The 18,991-nt window shown below is 40.0% G+C and overlaps 1 protein-coding gene across 3 annotated transcripts in view; it reads left to right on the top strand.

The window, feature by feature from the left end:
• LOC122928036 (solute carrier family 23 member 2-like) overlaps positions 1–18,991 on the top strand; it is a 368,046-nt gene that overhangs the window by 84,321 nt on the left and 264,734 nt on the right. For all 3 annotated transcript variants that reach the window (XM_044280499.1, XM_044280501.1, XM_044280500.1), the window contains one exon: positions 13,690–13,852. In XM_044280499.1, the coding sequence (XP_044136434.1) occupies positions 13,690–13,852 (163 nt within the window). The remainder of the gene's footprint in view (positions 1–13,689; positions 13,853–18,991) is intronic.

Here is an 18,991-nt window from a genome sequence, read left to right as displayed (position 1 = left end):
CACCAAACGCTAGCTAATAGCGCCAAAAAAGTCCTTTTATGGACTGGTATAGGTGTGCTTTTGATAGGTGTGGCATACTAAGGGGTGTGATATACTTATAATATACTTTCTAACATACACTGAACAAAAATATAAACACAACACTTTTGGTTTTGCTCCCATTTTGCATGAGCTAAACTCAAAGATCTGAAACATTTTCTACATGCACAAAAGACCCATTACTCTAAAATATTGTTTAGAAATCTGTCTAAATCTGTGTTAGTGAGCACTTCTCCTTTGCTGAAATAATCCATCCCACCTCACAGGTGTGGCATATCAACGTGCCGATTAGACAGCATGAATATAGCACAGGTGTGCCTTAGCCTGCCCACAATAAAAAGCCACTCTGAAATGTGCACAGTTTTGCCTTACAGGGGATGGTGGGTCATAAAACCAGTCAGTATCTGGTGTAGCCACCATTTGCCTCACGCAGTGCAACACATCTCCATTGCATAGAGTTGATCAGGTTGTTGATTGTGGCCTGTGGAAGGTTGGTCCACTCCTCTTCAATAGTTGTGCAAAGTTGCAGAATATTAGCAGGAACTGGAACACGCTGTCATATACGCCGATCCAGAGCATCCCAAACATGCTCAATGGGTGACATGTCCAGTGAGTATGCTGGCCATGCAAGAACTGAGGTGTTTTCAGCTTCCAGGAATTGTGTACAGATACTTGTAATATGGTGCCATGCATTATCATGCTGCAACATGAGGTGATAGTCGTGGATGAATGGCACAACAATGGGCCTTAGGATCTCATCACTGTATATCTGTGCATTTAAAATGCCATCAATAAAATGCACCTGTGTTCATTGTCCATAACATACGCTTGACCATACCATAACCCCACCGACACCATGGGTTATTCGATCCACAACGTTGATGTCAGCTAACCGCTTACCCACATGACACCACACATGCTGTCTGCCATCTGCCCTGAGGAGTGAAAACCGGAACTCATCAGTGAACAGAACGCCTCTCCATCGTGCCAGATGCCATCGAATGTGAGCATTTGCCCACTCAAGTCATTTACGGCGACGAACTGCAGTCAGGTCCAGACCCCGATGAGGAGGAAGTGCATGCAGATGAGCTTCCCTGAGATGGTTTCCGACAGTTTGTGCAGAAATTCTTTGGTTATGCAAACCAATTGTTGCTGCTGCAGCTGTCCGGGTGGCTGGTCTCAGACGATTATGGAGGTGAACATGCTGGATGTGGAGGTCCTGGGGTGGTGTGGTTACACGTGGTCTGCGGTTGTGAGGCCAGTTGGATGTACTGCCAAATTCTCTGAAACGTCTTTGGAGACGGATTATGGTAGATAAATGAACATTCATTGCACGAGCAACAACTCTGGTAGACATAACAGCAGTCAGCATGCCAATTGCACGCTCCTTAAATAGTGCAGCATCTGTTTCATTGTGCTATGTGATCAAACTGCACATTTCAGAGTAGACTTTTATTGTGGGAAGTCTAAGGCACACCTGTGCAATATTCATAGTGAGGTGGGATGCATTATCTCGGCAAAGGAGAAGTGCTCACTAACACAGATTTAGACAGAATTGTGAACAATATTTGAGAGTAATGGGTCTTTTGTGTATGTAGAAAATGTTTCAGATCTTTGAGCTCAGCTCATGCAAAATGGGAGCAAAACCGAAAGTGTTGTGTTTATTTTTTTGTTCAGTGGAGAAAGTATATTATAGTGCATTTGTAATGTTCAGCAGTTGTGTGCAGTCCTGCTGCGATACTGCAGCTAGATAGAGGGACAAACGCTATTGGAATAACTAATTTCAACTGGTCTGATATACCTGTTGCCCCCCCCCCCCAAAAAAAAAAAAATGATTGAGGGATGTGATATACCTATAATATACCTTCTAACAAAGAAAGTATATTATAGTGCATTTATATTGTGCAGCAGTTATGTGCGGTTCTGCTGAGATACCGCAGCTAGATAGAGCGACAAACTCTATTGGAATAACTAATTGCAACTGGTGTGATATACCTAGTGACCCAAAAATTAAAAACTGATAGAGGGGTGCGATATATCTATAATATACCTTCTAACATAGAAAGTATATTATAGTGCATTTGTATTGTGCAGCAGTTATGTATGGTTCTGCTGAGATACCGCAGCTATAATGAGGGACTGTGTCAGACGCTATTGCAACTGTGTGATATACCGGTTGCCCCCCCCAAAAAAAACAGATTAAGGGGTGCGATATAGCTGCTTCCACAAAATACTGATTGAGGGGTGTGATACACCGGGTTCCACAAAATATTGATTGAGGGGTGTGATTCACCGGCTTCCACCAAATATAAATTGAGGCCTGCGATACACCAACTTCAACCAAATATCGATTAAGGGGTTTGATATACCAGTTTCCAGCAAATACTCATTATTTGGTTCTATATACCTGTTTCCACAAAATACTGATACAGGGTATTGATATACCAGCTTTCACAAAATATTAATTGAGGCCTGCAATACACAGGCTTCCCACAAATATTGATTATGGGGTTTGATTAACCGGCTCCCAGCAAATACTCATTATTGGGTTCTATATACTTGTTTCCACAAAATTCTGATACAGGAGATTGATATACCAGCTTCCACCAAATATTTATTGAGGCCTGTGATACACCAGCTTCCACCAAATATTGATTAAGAATTTTGATTTACCGGCTTCCAGCAAATACTCATTATTGGGTTCTATATACCTGTTTCCACAAAATACTGATAGAGGGGATTAATATACCGGATTCCACAAAATTGATTGAGGCCTGCAATATACCTGCTTCCACAAATCCTGGCATTTTATAAGGTCTTTGTCACAGGGTCATTTTGAAAAGGACAGGCAAAGGAGGAGGCAGGCCATTCCGCACGGGTGGTAAGAGTCAGGTAGGTGCACCAGGTCGGAGCCTAAGTGGGAAATTGGAGAAGGCGCATGTGATTGCGTCAAAGGAAGCATCAGAATTGGTTGAGTGGCTCACTCAGCCTTCAGCTTCTGCACCCTCCTCATCCTCTGCATCAGCGCCCTCCTCACTCTCTGCTGTGTGCAACCCCAAAGACACCACCACCATAGCCCCTTCACTCGAGTCAGAGGAATTATTTTCACATCCATTCCCAGACCTTACCAATGCGCAGCCATTCTTGACATCGGAAGAGAAAGATGAGGTAGCAAAGGCCGCCACCCAGCGGTCTGACGACAGTCCCCAGATCAGCCCAAGGAGGGTGATCACCAATGTTGCTGCCTACTCCAAGATCTCTAATGTCAGTGGTGGTGGAGTTGACGATGATGACGTGTCGATGGATGTCATATGGGTGCCCGCAAGAGAGGAAGAGGAGGAGAGTTCACAGGGAGAGACAGAGCAGCAGATAGGGAGGAGAAGGAGAAGCAGGCAGAACTCACAGCGCACAGGAGGCAAAAATCAGACTGCAAATGCATCTGGAGCGAGCCTTCCACCATGCATGGTCACATCTAGCGCTCCCAGGACGCCGGCACCACCGTCAGAAACCTCCCATTTGTCCTCCACTCCACCTTCCACCATGCCGTTGTCACGTTTATCTGGCAAAAGGCAGGCTTCCGTGGCACAAATGTTTGAACGTAAAAAGTTGATGACGCCGGATAACCCTCTTGCCCAACGGCTGACTGCCGGCTTGTCGGAACTGCTAGCCCGCCAACTACTGCCATATAAACTGGTGGACTCGGAGGCCTTTATAAAATTTTTGGCCATTGGCACATCGCAATGGAAGGTCCCCAGAAGGAAATATTACTCCCAGAAGGGCATCCAAGAGCTATATGGCCATGTTCAGCGGCAATTAAATGTATCTCTGGCATACAATGTCGGTGCCAAGATACATCTGACCAAAGTCACATGGTATAGCAAAACATGGGCAGGGAAGGTACATAGCTTTTACTGCCCACTGGGTGAACCTTCTGACGGCTGTCAAGCATGCAACTCATGGCACCTGTGTGGATTTGGTGTTATCACCACGGATTGCATGCAGGCCTGCCTCTTCTTCTCCTACTGCTACTCCATCCTCCGTCTCCTCCTCGGCTGACTCCTCATTTTCCACTGTTACCGATTCTTCCGCTGCACCCCCCCAGCTCCCCAGAATCTATTCGACGTGCCAGGTGATACGTTGCAAATGCTGTGCTACGGCTGTTGTGCCTGGAAGCCAAGAGACACACTGATCCTGCACTGATTTCAACTCTGCAGTCACAGGCTGATCAGTGGCTAACTCCACTCAATTTGACAGTTGGTAAAGTGGTGTGTGACAACGGTGCCAATCTGCTAAGCGTGCTGAAACAGGGCAAAATGACACACATGCCGTGCATGGAACACGTCCTGAACTTAGCGTGCAGCGATTCATTGCCCGGGATACAGGACGTCTTGTGGCAGGCCAGGAAAATCTCTGGCCATTTTAGAAGATCTTACACGGCCATGGCTCGCCTTGCTGACGTTCAGCGGAAACACCACTTGCCTGTCAGATGTCTGATTTGTGACTGCCCGAAGCGCTGGAACTCCACCTTGCATATGCTTGATAGGCTGTTCTAGCAGAAACGTGCCGTTAACGACTACCTGTACGAACTCTGCGGCAGGACAGGTTCTAGGGAGCATTTTTTTTTTCACCGGCTGCTCATGCACGACGCATGCAGACTTCTGCGGTGATTTGATGAGATCACCAAACTGGTCAGTCGCAAGGTAACAAGAAATAGCTTTTTTGGCACAGTTTTTTTCTTTTTGTTATTTACAACATTCATCTGACAGGTTACATCATGTGGTATTTTTATAGAGCATGTTGTCACGGATGCAGCGATACCTAATATGTATACTTTTTTTATTTATGTAAGTTTTACACAATAATATCATTTTTTAAACAAAAACAATTTTGTTTTAGGGTTTCCATAGTCTAAGAGCAATAGTTTTTCAGTTTTTGGGCGATTATCTTGGGTAGAATATGATTTTTGCGGGATGAGATGACGGTTTGATTGGCACTATTTTGGGTAGCATATGGATTTTTGATCGCTTGCTATTACACTTTTTGTGATGTAAGGTGACCAAAAATGGTTTGTTTAGCACAGTTTAAATTTTTTATTTTTTACAGTGTTCATCTGAGAGATTAGATCATGTGATATGTTTATAAAGCTGGTCGATACGGACGCAACGATACCTAATATGTCTATATGTCTTTTCCCTATTTAAAAAAATAATAATAATTACTTTATCTTTGGAAAATGACGCCTTTTTTTTTTTTTTTTACTAGGAACTTTTAATTTTTTTGTAAAACTTTAATTTTATTAACTTTTTTACACTTTATTTTTTGTCCACTATGGGACTTCAACATTACAGGGTCTGATCCCTGTTTAAATACAGCAATACATCTGTATTGTGCTGTATTGAACTGTTAGCGTCTTACACTGTAAGACGCTAACAGTTGCCTAGGAGACCCAGCCTGGGGGCTCGGCCTCTTAGGCTTCCGTAGTTAACAGGCCCCAAGCCTCGGAATGGCTTGAGGCAGCCATGGCAACGATCGAGTCCCCGCCACAGCACAGCGTGAGGGAGCACAAACCTCCCATATGCCGCGGTCAGCGCTGACCGCGGCATATGAGGGGTTAATCCACCGGCATCGGCGTTATCGCCGATGCTGGTGGATGCAGCAGGGATCCGGCGGTCAGTAACTGCCGGATCTCTGCTGCTGACCGGGGGGACCGCACACGGGGGGAGGAACGACTCCAGCGCTAAGTGCTGACGTTTGAGGACGAGCCATCTCGTCCTGGGGCGTTAAGGTGTTAAACATACGTATTTGACATGTATTTGTACTGGCCTGCAGTAAAATTGATATCCAATGACCGTCTAATATACCTCCAGCCTCATAATTACTTGTTTTTTTCTGTACGGTAAATGAATAATTTTTGTGGCCTGTTGTCCACTGGCCTGCAGTAAAATTGATATCCATTGACAGTCTAATATACCTCCAGTCACATAATCACTTGATGTTTTCTGTTTGGTGAATGCATAATGTTTGGGGCCTGTACTTCACTGGCCTGCATTAAAAATTGATATCCATTGATCGTCTAATATACCTCCAGCCACATAATCACTTGATGTTTTCTATCCGGTGAATAAAATTTTTTTGGGGCCTGTAGTCCACTGGTCTGCATTAAAATTGATATTCATCGACCGTGAATATACCTCCAGCCACATAATCACTTGATATTTTCTGTCCGGTGAATGCCTAATGTTTGGGGCCTGTACTCGCGTGGTCTAAAATAACAATTTTCTAGGCTCCAGCAGGGCACATTTTTGACAGTTTCCCTTTAAGACGCATAAAAATGGCCCCTGATTAAAAAACAAATATTTTGTGGGAATTTTTGCCATTGACCCCCCTCTGGTATGTCACTGTCCATGTTGTGGGATGATTTGTGCACTTCTAGTAAGTATTTGGTGGCTGCAAATATGACTTGTAGGTTTTTCAGGTTCGCCTGCCATTAAAGTAAATGGGGCCCTCCGCAATCTTGCGGGCCCCATTTTTTTCCATAAGTCATGAATCGTGACTACAGATGGAAAAAAAATTACTAATATTCTAAAAACGAATATATGACACTATATTCAATATAGTGCTATATATTTGTTTTTTAGAATATTCATAATTTTTTTCCATCTTGAAGTCACGATTCCTCCCTGCGTGTTCAGATGGAAAAAATGACGAATATTCGTAAAAATGAATATACACACTATATTCTATAGAGATATATATTTGTTTTTGACCCACGCCTGTATTGAGCGCATAATATTCACATATTACAAGATCATTACCTTGCCGATCTTTGCTTAGAAAAAAAAGAATGTAGAATATAACAAAAATATACAAATTCGCGACTATATAACTAATATTCTATAAAATTTTGGCGAAATATCACAAATTGGAATATGACCCCTGAAGCTCATCACTAATTCTATAGTGCTATATATTCGTTTTTGACCAGCGCCTGTATTGAGCGCGTAATATTTGCATATTTTCAAGTTAAAAAAAAGATTTTCGAGTAAAAAAAAAGAATGTAGAATATAACGAATGTACGAATTAGCGAATATATGACAAATATTCTACAAAATATTTGCAAAATATCACGAATTCGAATATGACCCCTGCCGCTCATCACTAGTTGTTAATGTGTCTTTTCATCCTCTAAATTCTAGGTGCATTTTATATCTAATAGATAGTCTTAAAGGGATTCTGTCACCTCCCCTAACCCAAAAAACGATTTTAAAGCATCCATGAAGCACAGCTTACCTTGATTAGGCTGTGCTCTTTTATCTTGTAATCCGTCCAGCAGTTTCAGCAAAAAACAACTTTTATTGATATGCAAATGAGTCCTGAATGTGCCCAGAGGGGCGTTTTGTTCCTCTTAGAGAGCCCAGTACCGCCCCTCTTACAGTGCCCAGCCCGCCTTCCTTGCACTGTCTAACCGCCCCCAGCCTGCCACAGCCTCTCCTCCCTCTCCCTCACGCCGAACGAACTCTCGCACAGGCGCAGTACCCACTGAGGGCTGCGCCTGTGCGATCAGCAGGAGACTGAGGGCAGGAGCTTCATCCTCGTCACTGGGCATGCGCCGAGCCCAGTGACGTCCGATGCTCGCTCTTCCCTCAGTCAGCAGGGAAGAGCGAGCATCGGACGTCACTGGGCTCGGCGCATGCCCAGTGACGAGGATGAAGCTCCTGCCCTCAGTCTCCTGCTGATCGCACAGGCGCAGCCCTCAGTGGGTACTGCGCCTGTGCGAGAGTTCGTTCGGCGTGAGGGAGGGGGAGGAGAGGGAGGAGAGGCTGTGGCAGGCTGGGGGCGGTTAGACAGTGCAAGGAAGGCAGGCTGGGCACTGTAAGAGGGGCGGTACTGGGCTCTCTAAGAGGAACAAAACGCCCCTCTGGGCACATTCAGGACTCATTTGCATATCAATAAAAGTCGTTTTTTGCTGAAACTGCTGGACGGATTACAAGATAAAAGAGCACAGCCTAATCAAGGTAAGCTGTGCTTCATGGCTGCTTTAAAATCGTTTTTTGGGTTAGGGGAGGTGACAGAATCCCTTTAAGGAAAAGGCAAACAATCTCAGACTCTGAGCCTCGTAGAGTAAATAGAGCTTATATATGTAACCTTCACTCCATCAAAGCCTCAAGAAAGTTTAAGCAATGATAGCAAATACATTCACTTTGTAATGAACATTATGTTAGTATTCTGCTATTTAGAGTTAGTACAGAGGAACTGTGGAAAGTACAGGCTTGATGCCCCTATGTTCATGATTTTGACTTGCAGGGTGCACCTTCCTACATTGTGGCCCCACATTAAAGGGAGAATTTGGGTGACATTATTTTTATTTTATCTCTAATATGTAATTGGGATAAATGATAATAAACAATAAAACAATATTGAGAACCTCCAGTGCAAGTCAAGTGTAGTGATGTTTCTCTGGTCTTTGGAATATTTATATGATGAAAAGGAAAATAAAGATGTTAAAAAAAAAAAAAGTGTAGTGATGAGCGGCAGGGGTCATATTCGAATTCACAATATTTCGCGAATATTTTGTAGAATTCAAATATTCTTTATATTCTACGATTTTTTTACTCGAAAAATCGGCAAGGTAATGATCGTGTAATATGCAAATTTTCATAATGCGAATTTTAGTAACTTACAACTATTAGACAAAGAAGATTATAGCACTATATTAGCTAAATTGCTCTATATTCGTTTTTTTCAAATATTCGCTATATTGCTATAACTTAGTTTTTTTGAATATTCGTAATATTCTAAAACAAGAATATATAGCAATATAGCGAATATTCAAAAAAAAAATCGAATATAGAGCAATTTAGCTAATATAGTGCTATAATCTTCTTTGTCTAATAGTTGTAATATTTTTCTCATCTGAAGTTCAGATTATAGCACTATAATAGCTAAATTGCTTTATATTCGTTTTTTTTGAATATTCGCTATATTGCTATAACTTAGCTTTTTTGAATATTCGTACTGAACTTTATATGAGAAAAAAATTACTATTAGACAAAGAAGATTATAGCACTATATTAGCTAAATTGCTCTATATTCGTTTTTTTCCGAATATTCGCTATATTGCTATATATTCTTGTTTTAGAATATTATGAATATTCGAAAAAACAAAGTTATAGTATAATAATATAGTGCTATAATCTTATTTGTCTAATAGTTGTAAGTTGAAAAATTTGCATTACAAAAATTTGCATTACGAAAACTTACAAACAACACTACTCCTAAAGTCAAATATACTGCAGCCTTCTCATTGGCCCACAAGCTAGAAGCAGGGAGGGATCATGTGTACTGATTTTAAAAAAATTTGAATATTCGAAATTACAAATATATATCACTATATTCAAAATATTCGCGAATTCTCGAAGTACCTATATTCGCGATAAAAATTTGAATATTCGTGATCAACACTAGTCAAGTGCTTAAATCCTGATATTCATGAGCTATGGATGCTAGACAGTTCTCTTACTTCATATAATGTGTATAGGAAGCAAGCTGGCAGTCAACGTCAGGAAATGCAGGGAGATCATGAATATCACAACTAGAGATAAGTGAAGCATTTAAAAATTAGATTTGGCTGCTTCGGCGAATTTTACAAAAAAAATTTGCTTTGTGACAAATGTATTTCTTTGTAAGTGGTTGGTGCAATGACAGGATGCAGTGATCAGATATTAGGAACTGTTAGCTGAGCTGCCTGATGGCTAACAGTATAAACACAGAGCCTAGTAAAAGAGAATCTGAAGGCTGTACAGAGAAAGGGGGTGAACATTATATAATAAAGACCAATGAAAAAAGAAATAGATTTTTTTGGGCAAAATGAGTACAATGCAATAATAAAAAAAATGCCCCCAAATCTGTCCATAGCCTTTAGAGCTTCAGGATAATGCTATTTGTTTGGGCATATCTTATGCCAGGCACAAATAACAAATATGCAAATATTCCTAAGTCATAATGATAAGGACAAAAAACTGAGAACCGAGAGACCAGTTAAGCTGTTTCTCTATATTTTTTTTGTTCTACACTATATTTATTGTATGATTAGGTTGGGGGACACCTGGGAAATGGTGACAATAAAATAATAACCTTCCAACTATCATTAAAAAATGTTTCTTCAGGGAGGAACTAAAATACCAAACTTCAAATAAGCAAAATTTAGCCAACTAAGAGATGCCATAGGCCTAACTAAATGGGACAAAGTCCTCAAAAATAAAAATAAAGCCACAAAATGGGATATTTTTAAAAGCGTCCTAAAATCTAATTGTGAGAGGTACATGTCTTATGGGAATAAAAGGTTAAGGAACAAGAAGAAACCAATTTGGATAAGTAGAACTGTAAATAAAACAAAAAATGACAAAAATAAAGCATTTAAATCACTAAAACAGAAGGGAAACGATTGAAAAACTGAAAAACTAAGGAAAAAAATAGAATATGTTAAAAACAAACAAAAGCGGCCAAACTAGAGACTGAGAGATTAATTGCCAAAGAGAGCAAAACTAACCCTAAAACCCCACTCTTGAATTATATAAATGGTTAAAAGTATAAATCTGAAGGTGTCGGCCCTTTAAAGAGTAATGAGGGGGGAGTCGCAGAGAGCGACGAGGAGAAAGCTGTTAAATATTTTTTTCTCCAATGTATTCACTGAGGAAAATAAACTGTCAGATGACATGCAGAATGTAAAAAGATGACATGCAGAATGCAAAAATAAATTCCCCATTAAAAGTGTCCTGCCTGACCCAGGAAGAAGTACAACAGCAACTTCAAAATATTAAAATAGATAAATCATCAGGATCGGATGGCATACACCCCCATATTCTTAGAAAATTAAGTAATGTCATAGCCAGACCCTTATTTCTGATATTTATGGACTCTATACTGACAGGGAGTGTTGCACAGGATTGGCGCATAGCAAATGTGGTGGCAATATTCAAAAAGGGTACAAAAACAGAGCCAGGAAACGATAGGCCGGTAAGTTTAACATCTGCCGTGGGTAAACTGTTTGAAGGTTTTCTAAGAGATGCTATATTGGAGTATGTCAATGAAAATAAGCAAATAACGCCATATCAGCATGGCTTCATGAGGGATCGTCATGTCAATCTAATTTAATCAGTTTCTATGAGGAGGTAAGTTCTACACTTGACAGCGGTGAATCAATGGACTTCTCCAAAGATATTGACACGGCACTGCATAAAAGGTTAGTATATAAAATGAGAATGCTTGAACTGGGAGAAAATGTCTGTATGTAGGTAAGTAACTGTCTCAGTGATAGAAAACAGAGGGTGGTTATTGATGGTACACACTCAGATTGGGTCACTGTCACTAGTGGAGTACCTCAGGGGTCAGTATTGGGCCCTATTCTCTTCAATATATTTATTACAGGGAGTGCAGAATTATTAGGCAAGTTGTATTTTTGAGGATGAATTTTATTATTGAACAACAACCATGTTCTCAATGAACCCAAAAAACTCATTCATATCAAAGCTGAATATTTTTGGAAGTAGTTTTTAGTTTGTTTTTAGTTTTAGCTATTTTAGGGGGATATCTGTGTGTGCAGGTGACTATTACTGTGCATAATTATTAGGCAACTTAACAAAAAACAAATATATACCCATTTCAATTATTTATTTTTACCAGTGAAACCAATATAACATCTCAACATTCACAAATATACATTTCTGACATTCAAAAACAAAACAAAAACAAATCAGTGACCAATATAGCCACATTTCTTTGCAAGGACACTCAAAAGCCTGCCATCCATGGATTCTGTCAGTGTTTTGATCTGTTCACCATCAACATTGCGTGCAGCAGCAACCACAGCCTCCCAGACACTGTTCAGAGAGGTGTACTGTTTTCCCTCCTTGTAAATCTCACATTTGATGATGGACCACAGGTTCTCAATGGGGTTCAGATCAGGTGAACAAGGAGGCCATGTCATTAGATTTTCTTCTTTTATACCCTTTCTTGCCAGCCACGCTGTGGAGTACTTGGACGCGTGTGATGGAGCATTGTCCTGCATGAAAATCATGTTTTTCTTGAAGGAAGCAGACTTATTCCTGTACCACTGCTTGAAGAAGGTGTCTTCCAGAAACTGGCAGTAGGACTGGGAGTTGAGCTTGACTCCATCCTCAACCCGAAAAGGCCCCACAAGCTCATCTTTGATGATACCAGCCCAAACCAGTACTCCACCTCCACCTTGCTGGCGTCTGAGTCGGACTGGAGCTCTCTGCCCTTTACCAATCCAGCCAAGGGCCCATCCATCTGGCCCATCAAGACTCACTCTCATTTCATCAGTCCATAAAACCTTAGAAAAATCAGTCTTGAGATATTTCTTGGCCCAGTCTTGTCGTTTCAGCTTGTGTGTCTTGTTCAGTGGTGGTCGTCTTTCAGCCTTTCTTACCTTGGCCATGTCTCTGAGTATTGCACACCTTGTGCTTTTGGGCACTCCAGTGATGTTGCAGCTCTGAAATATGGCCAAACTGGTGGCAAGTTGCATCTTGGCAGCTGCACGCTTGACTTTTCTCAGTTCATGGGCAGTTATTTTGCGCCTTGGTTTTTCCACACGCTTCTTGCGACCCTGTTGACTATTTTGAATGAAACGCTTGATTGTTCGATGATCACGCTTCAGAAGCTTTGCAATTTTAAGAGTGCTGCATCCCTCTGCAAGATATCTCACTATTTTTGACTTTTCTGAGCCTGTCAAGTCCTTCTTTTGACCCATTTTGCCAAAGGAAAGGAAGTTGCCTAATAATTATGCACACCTGATATAGGGTGTTGATGTCTTTAGACCACACCCCTTCTCATTACAGAGATGCACATCACCTAATATGCTTAATTGGTAGTAGGCTTTCGAGCCTATACAGCTTGGAGTAAGACAACATGCATAAAGAGGATGATGTGGTCAAAATACTCATTTGCCTAATAATTCTGCACTCCCTGTAATGACCTTGTAGAAGACTTGCACAGTAAAATATCAATTTTTGCAGATGCAGGGCAACTAAAGTAATAACTTTAATGGAGGACAGTAACCTGATCTGCATTAGGGTTAATCACATTAGAAAAAAGACGACTGAGGGGAGATCTAATTACTATGTAGAAATATTTTAGGGGTCAGTACAGAGATCTCTCCCATCATCTATTTATCCCCAGGACTGTGACGAGGGGACATCCTCTGCGTCTGGAGGAAAGAAGGTTTATGCACAAACATAGAAGAGGATTCTTTACGGTAAGAGCAGTGAGACTATGGAGCTCTCTGCCTGAGAAGGTGTTGATGGTGAGTTCTCTAAAAGAGTTCAAGAGGGGCCTGGACGTATTTCTGGAGTGTAATAATATTATAGGCCATAGCTACTAGATAGGGGTCATTGATCCAGGGAGTTATTCTGATTGCCTGATTGGAGTCGGGAAGGAATCTTTTTCCCCTTAAGTGGGGGAAATTGGCTTCTACCTCACATTTTTTTTTGCCTTCCTCTGGATCAACTTGTAGGATAACAGGACGAACTGGATGGACACATTTTTTTTCCCGGCCTTATAGACTATGTTATATATTATGCTAGGTGATGAAAATCATTTTAATTAACAATTTTTTTTCTTTTTAATCCCCAGATTGCCTATTCTACAAGGAGGGACATTCAGTTTAATTACACCAACGTTAGCAATACTATCTTTGCCTCAGTGGAAATGTAAAAATTCTGAAGCCTTTACATTTAATGGAACTGGAAATTTTTCTGTTAATAACACGGAACACTGGCAGCCACGAATAAGAGAAGTAATGCTATAGCGTTTTTTTTAAATGTCATATTTCTCTAAAAGCTTGTATGATAAGGCCCCTTTCAGACAAGAGAGTTTCACACTCCGGACTCACAGCTCGAGTATTCAGCAGCACCCGTCCTGACCTCCCAGCACTGACAGGGTCACATAGCATTATATTGATTCATGATGCTATGTAACCCTTACAGTTCTGGAAAGTATTGGATAACACTAACATAATGCTGTCAGTGTTATCCAATACATTCCAGACCTCTAAGGGTTACATAGAATTCTAAATAGTGCTGAGCGCGAATATTCGAATAGCGAATTTTAATCGCGAATATCGCCACTTCGAGAATTCACGAATATTTAGAATATAGGGCTATATATTCGTGAATAGTGTTGATCGTGAATATTCTAATTGCAAATTTATCACAAATTTATTGCGAATATCAGCACTTATCAACATCCCTAGCAACCAATAGGAAAATTGCCTACCCCTTAGTGCTGTTCGTGAATATTCTAATCACAAATTTTTATCTCAAATATATTACATTGCCGGTTTTCACAGTCAAGAAAATAATGACTGGAAATCACTAATGCTAGAATTTGTGAATTTATGGCGAATATTTGGCCCAAAATTTGCGAAATATCACAAATTTGATTATTGCCTATGCTGCTCATCACTAATTATAGATCAATATAATGCTATGCGACCCAGTTGGTGCTGGGAGGTCAGGACGAGAGCTGCTGAATACTCACGCTGTAAGTCCTGAGTGTAAAACTCGCAGTGATAAAATCTAATGGAATTATTTGCATCTCATCTTTGTTTTGGACCCACTCCTGCTTTTGGCTTATACATTCTGATCAAATACTAACGCAAAACCCTAACTAAAAGAATGCATTAGCTACAATGAATTTGGGTTGAGTTGGTGGAGAGATTTGTGTGGTTTAGACTCCTTCTTTACGGTAATAATCCAGCTGCCATATTTTATCCATTCACCAAGTTTGGCCCATCTGGTTTTAACCCAAATACAAGCAGTTATTTGACCACAGGCGACCCGCATTCATCTTCCTGAAGGGCCAAGTGGCATTCAGCACTATCTGTTCTGTGATGCCCTTACATGTCCAAGGCTGCACACTCTCTTCACTGAAGGAATCGCCGTCTGTCTACCCTTTGCCGACGGGTGCAGGTTACCCGCTCAACGTTGTTTGTCATAGACTAATGTTTTCACTAAAATAATATTTTTTCTTTGTGGGCAAATCTGCTTTTGTGCTGTTTCCACTTTGTGAATCAAGGCCTAAGAGAATAGCGTATCTATTACTCAATGCAGACACACAATGAGGCAGGTGTATCACCCCAGTAGAATGAGGCAGGTGTATCACCCCAATTTATGAATCAGGGCCTAATAGAATTGCTTATCTATTAATTAATGTGTCTATCTATTAGATTAAATCAGATTAAGTATTAATGGCGCAGCAAGTGAACTAGATAAATGTGCCTATATATTAGACCACCTATTGACAATGAGTCGGACGCACAGTAAGTCTATGTATAACAGAATAGATTACGCATGAATGGTGCAGCAGATGAACAAGATGCACAGGGCGATTACACTCAGCCTGTACTGTCCCTGCAGTCTCCCTATGCTCTCACTACAGTGTGTACAATCTCTCCTTACACTGTCCCTGCACTGCCCTATCCAATATTATACTAATAAAAGCTTTGTTAACCACTGTCCCTAGCACTTGGCACATCTGTCCCTATGCTCAGCTCACAGTAAAATGACCAGGCGGGATGAGGCTTTTATAGGGCTGTGACATTACACGGCATGGCTATTTGCGGATTGGATGGCTGCACGGCATTATGGGTCATATCACATTCCGGGCTTCTTACTTTCATTTTGTAACACATGTAGCCACCATTTTAGGAAAAAAACTATTTGTTACCATGAAGTACGAGGAAATTCAAATTCGTGGCAAATCAAATTTTGCCTAAAATTCGGATTGAATTCCTCTTTGGATGCTTCAATTCATTCATGTTTAGATTTGTATTTCAAAAGAACCCTTTTTATTGAATCAAAACGGTTCAAATTCTTGCAAAAAATGTATTTTATTTTATTTTTTATTTTATTTTTATTGCTTTTATTATTATCATTACCAAGCAATTGTAAATGCAATTTCTATAATTTAGTAATAGAAAAAATGACAAGGGATCATCACTAAAATGATGAAAAATTCTGATTATTTTGGATAACTTTGCTGTATACATAATGCTAACAATATTATGCTTATCATTACTATTCCGTGTTATGCAGAACTGAAGGAAACATACTGCGACAGTTCAAAAAGGGGTTGAATATTTTAAGAACAAAAGTAAACATACCATACATGGGTAATCGTAGCAGACAGTAGAACTTCCTGCTCCTAGCAAGTCCCCATCTAAGAATTAAAGTAACATACTTTTCCTGTTAGTACAAAGACTTTAACTTTGAAATCACTCTCAACCAGATTATTTTTGGTTCTGGTATTCTTTAGTTTATTGTTGCTTTAAATTATCTTTAATGCAGCACATAAGGACTTTAGGGATTGACCTGCCGGGACAGTGCTGGGCAGATTAATGTTTAGGATGGTGTTAATATGTTTTCATTTTTGGTGTAACAAACTAATGAATATGGTGTGGTGTTCATTTCTCTTTTTTCTATTATTAAGGTCAGGAAAGTGAGTCAGTCTTTAGTCCTATGTTTTGTCCAGCAATTTAATACACCCCACCCTTTTCCTGCATTCATCTCAAATGCATCACTAATGCTTCCTCCAATTCCATTTCAGTCATGTTTTCATAATGCCCTCTCTCAATCAGTTCACATAATGTTCTGGAAGTCTTAGATCTTTTATATTTTTGCCATAATATTAAAGCTGGCTCCATAGTGTTGTCTGGGAAGGTTGAGAGCAATGAACCAACATTTCTTTCATAGACAAACATAGCATGGGACATAATTTCTCTCCTGATAAGAAAAAGTAACAAATCAGTAAAAAAGGAGACAAGGCAAGCCATGTAAGACATGTTTTTCTCCCGTTTGACCTTCTGGTAGACATACAGAGAATTCAGTATTATTCTTGCATTCCATATATAGTGTAAGCTTTACAATTTCCAGATCTGCCTAGCTGATTGGTAAATATATTAATTATTACCGGTATGTATTGGAAACAGAACCATGGTAGGAAACATAAGAGTTTTAAAGAATGTAGACTGGTATGCATTGAAGTCCTATTTCTTCTATTTGGGAATATATGACTGTTTTGCCAAACTTGTCTATCAGCAATTTGCATAAAAAGGTCCTTGGCATTCTTCCATACTACTTTTAAATGGAACTATAAATGTCATCACTGTAGGGTTTATTGCTGTAGTTCATAGCTTGTGTCACAGAGGGTTCAGTTTAGATCTTCAGAAGGCTTTCTCAGATCCTTGTCCTTAGTGGTGTGGGATTATTTAGTAACATGAAAATTACTCCTTTTTATTTGCAAATTATATTTACTGCTAATCAAAACTTTACTGGGCAAAGGTTCAGGCTACTACTTTAGCCCTGTATCTAAATATCCTGGCCAAGGTAAAATGGCTCTCAGTGGCACCCAGGGAACAGGCTCCAGTGTAAAATCTATAAAAGGCCTCTTTACCTACAATGTGCCATTTAGAATGCTGGTGTTTTTATTTGGCAGAGGGGATTTTGGACCCCCTCAGACACAATGGCTGCTGTGTGACTTTAAAGAGTCACTTTACTTTCATACAGTTTAATTTAAAAAATATGCTTGCAGCCACTTAAAAAAAGATATGGCTACTAGGGGTCTCATCTCCACCTAATTTGCAGTCCACTTTCTGTTGTTAGGCAACTTCCATCTCTAGAAACAGAGAGAAAGGGAATGGTTCTTTGGAAATGAGGGCTGTCAGAGTTAGCTAAGCTTCTGAGCCCTTATAGAAGCACAGCCTCTTCACAGCTTTTCAAGAACAAGGGAGCTTTCTGATTGTCTGTGTGTTCTCCCTCCCCTTATCTGCTATTGTAAGCTCCCTAGTGCGAAAAAAGTGAGAAGTAAGGGAAAGAAAAAAAAGTCACTTCCAGTATAGTACTGGCAGACTTCAATAGAAGGGAGACACCTGCTGCTTCTGAGAGAAATGCATCTAGCTGTGCAGATAAAGGAGGGAATAACTTGGCCTACTCCTTCACAGTTTTGGTTATACAATGAAGCACAGCTCTTATGCACACTTTTGATATTTTATTTTTTAACTGAGTTATGCTTTAACCTCTACACCATCCCTAGCTACATTCAAATAGAAAACCCAACTCTTAAAATCATGTAAATACCCAGTTTACTTTGAGGAGAACAAGCTGGCAAATCCTGAGGTTATAATATCCTGTTTTTTGTAATATTTGTGGAAACTACAACTCCTGTGTTATAAGAAGTTTTTTTTATTGTATAACGTTTTTCTAAATACCAGATTCCCAATAGAATTGTTTGGTACTTATGGATCAGATTTAGTATAGCTTATCACCTGAGATAGATGAGGTGGTCAATGTTTGCACTGAAAAAGGAAGGGCCCATAGCAAAGCCAGATCTGGGAATAGAACACCCTGACTTAAACGCAATTGTCCATATTTTTCTTTTTACAATACATTAACAGTCTATATGTGAATATTCTATGTATTATTTCATTTATTTATGTATGTATGTATTTATAGATTTATTTATTTACGCATTATAAAAAATGGTTAGAATTTTAGAAGTTCCTCCATGAATTCTATTTCTTGTCCTGGCTCTTTAACCCCTTTAGGACCAAGCCAGTTTTCACCTTAAGGACAAGGCAATTTTTTTTAAATCTGACATGTGTCCCTTTATTTGGTAATAATAGAGGTGAGCGATTTTTTCAAAACTTCGATTCACCGGTTCGCCAAATTTTTTGGGAAAAATTTGTTTAGATCCGAATATATTTGCGGCAAATTACATTAGAAAAGGGCTATTTCCTGGCTGCTGAGAGCTTTTATAGTGGTGTAGAACACTGTGCCTTGTAGTAACACGCATAGAGGGTCTGCTTTGGTAGTAAAAAATTGCTGTAAATCTGTATGACATGCAGATGAATGGCGTCGCTCTGAGAATCTCTGGACAC

Source organism: Bufo gargarizans, chromosome 2, assembly GCF_014858855.1.
Source record: "Bufo gargarizans isolate SCDJY-AF-19 chromosome 2, ASM1485885v1, whole genome shotgun sequence".
NCBI classification, from domain to species: domain Eukaryota; kingdom Metazoa; phylum Chordata; class Amphibia; order Anura; family Bufonidae; genus Bufo; species Bufo gargarizans.
Note: the sequence above shows the minus strand (reverse complement) of the source record. Positions and strands in the feature narration are given on the sequence as shown.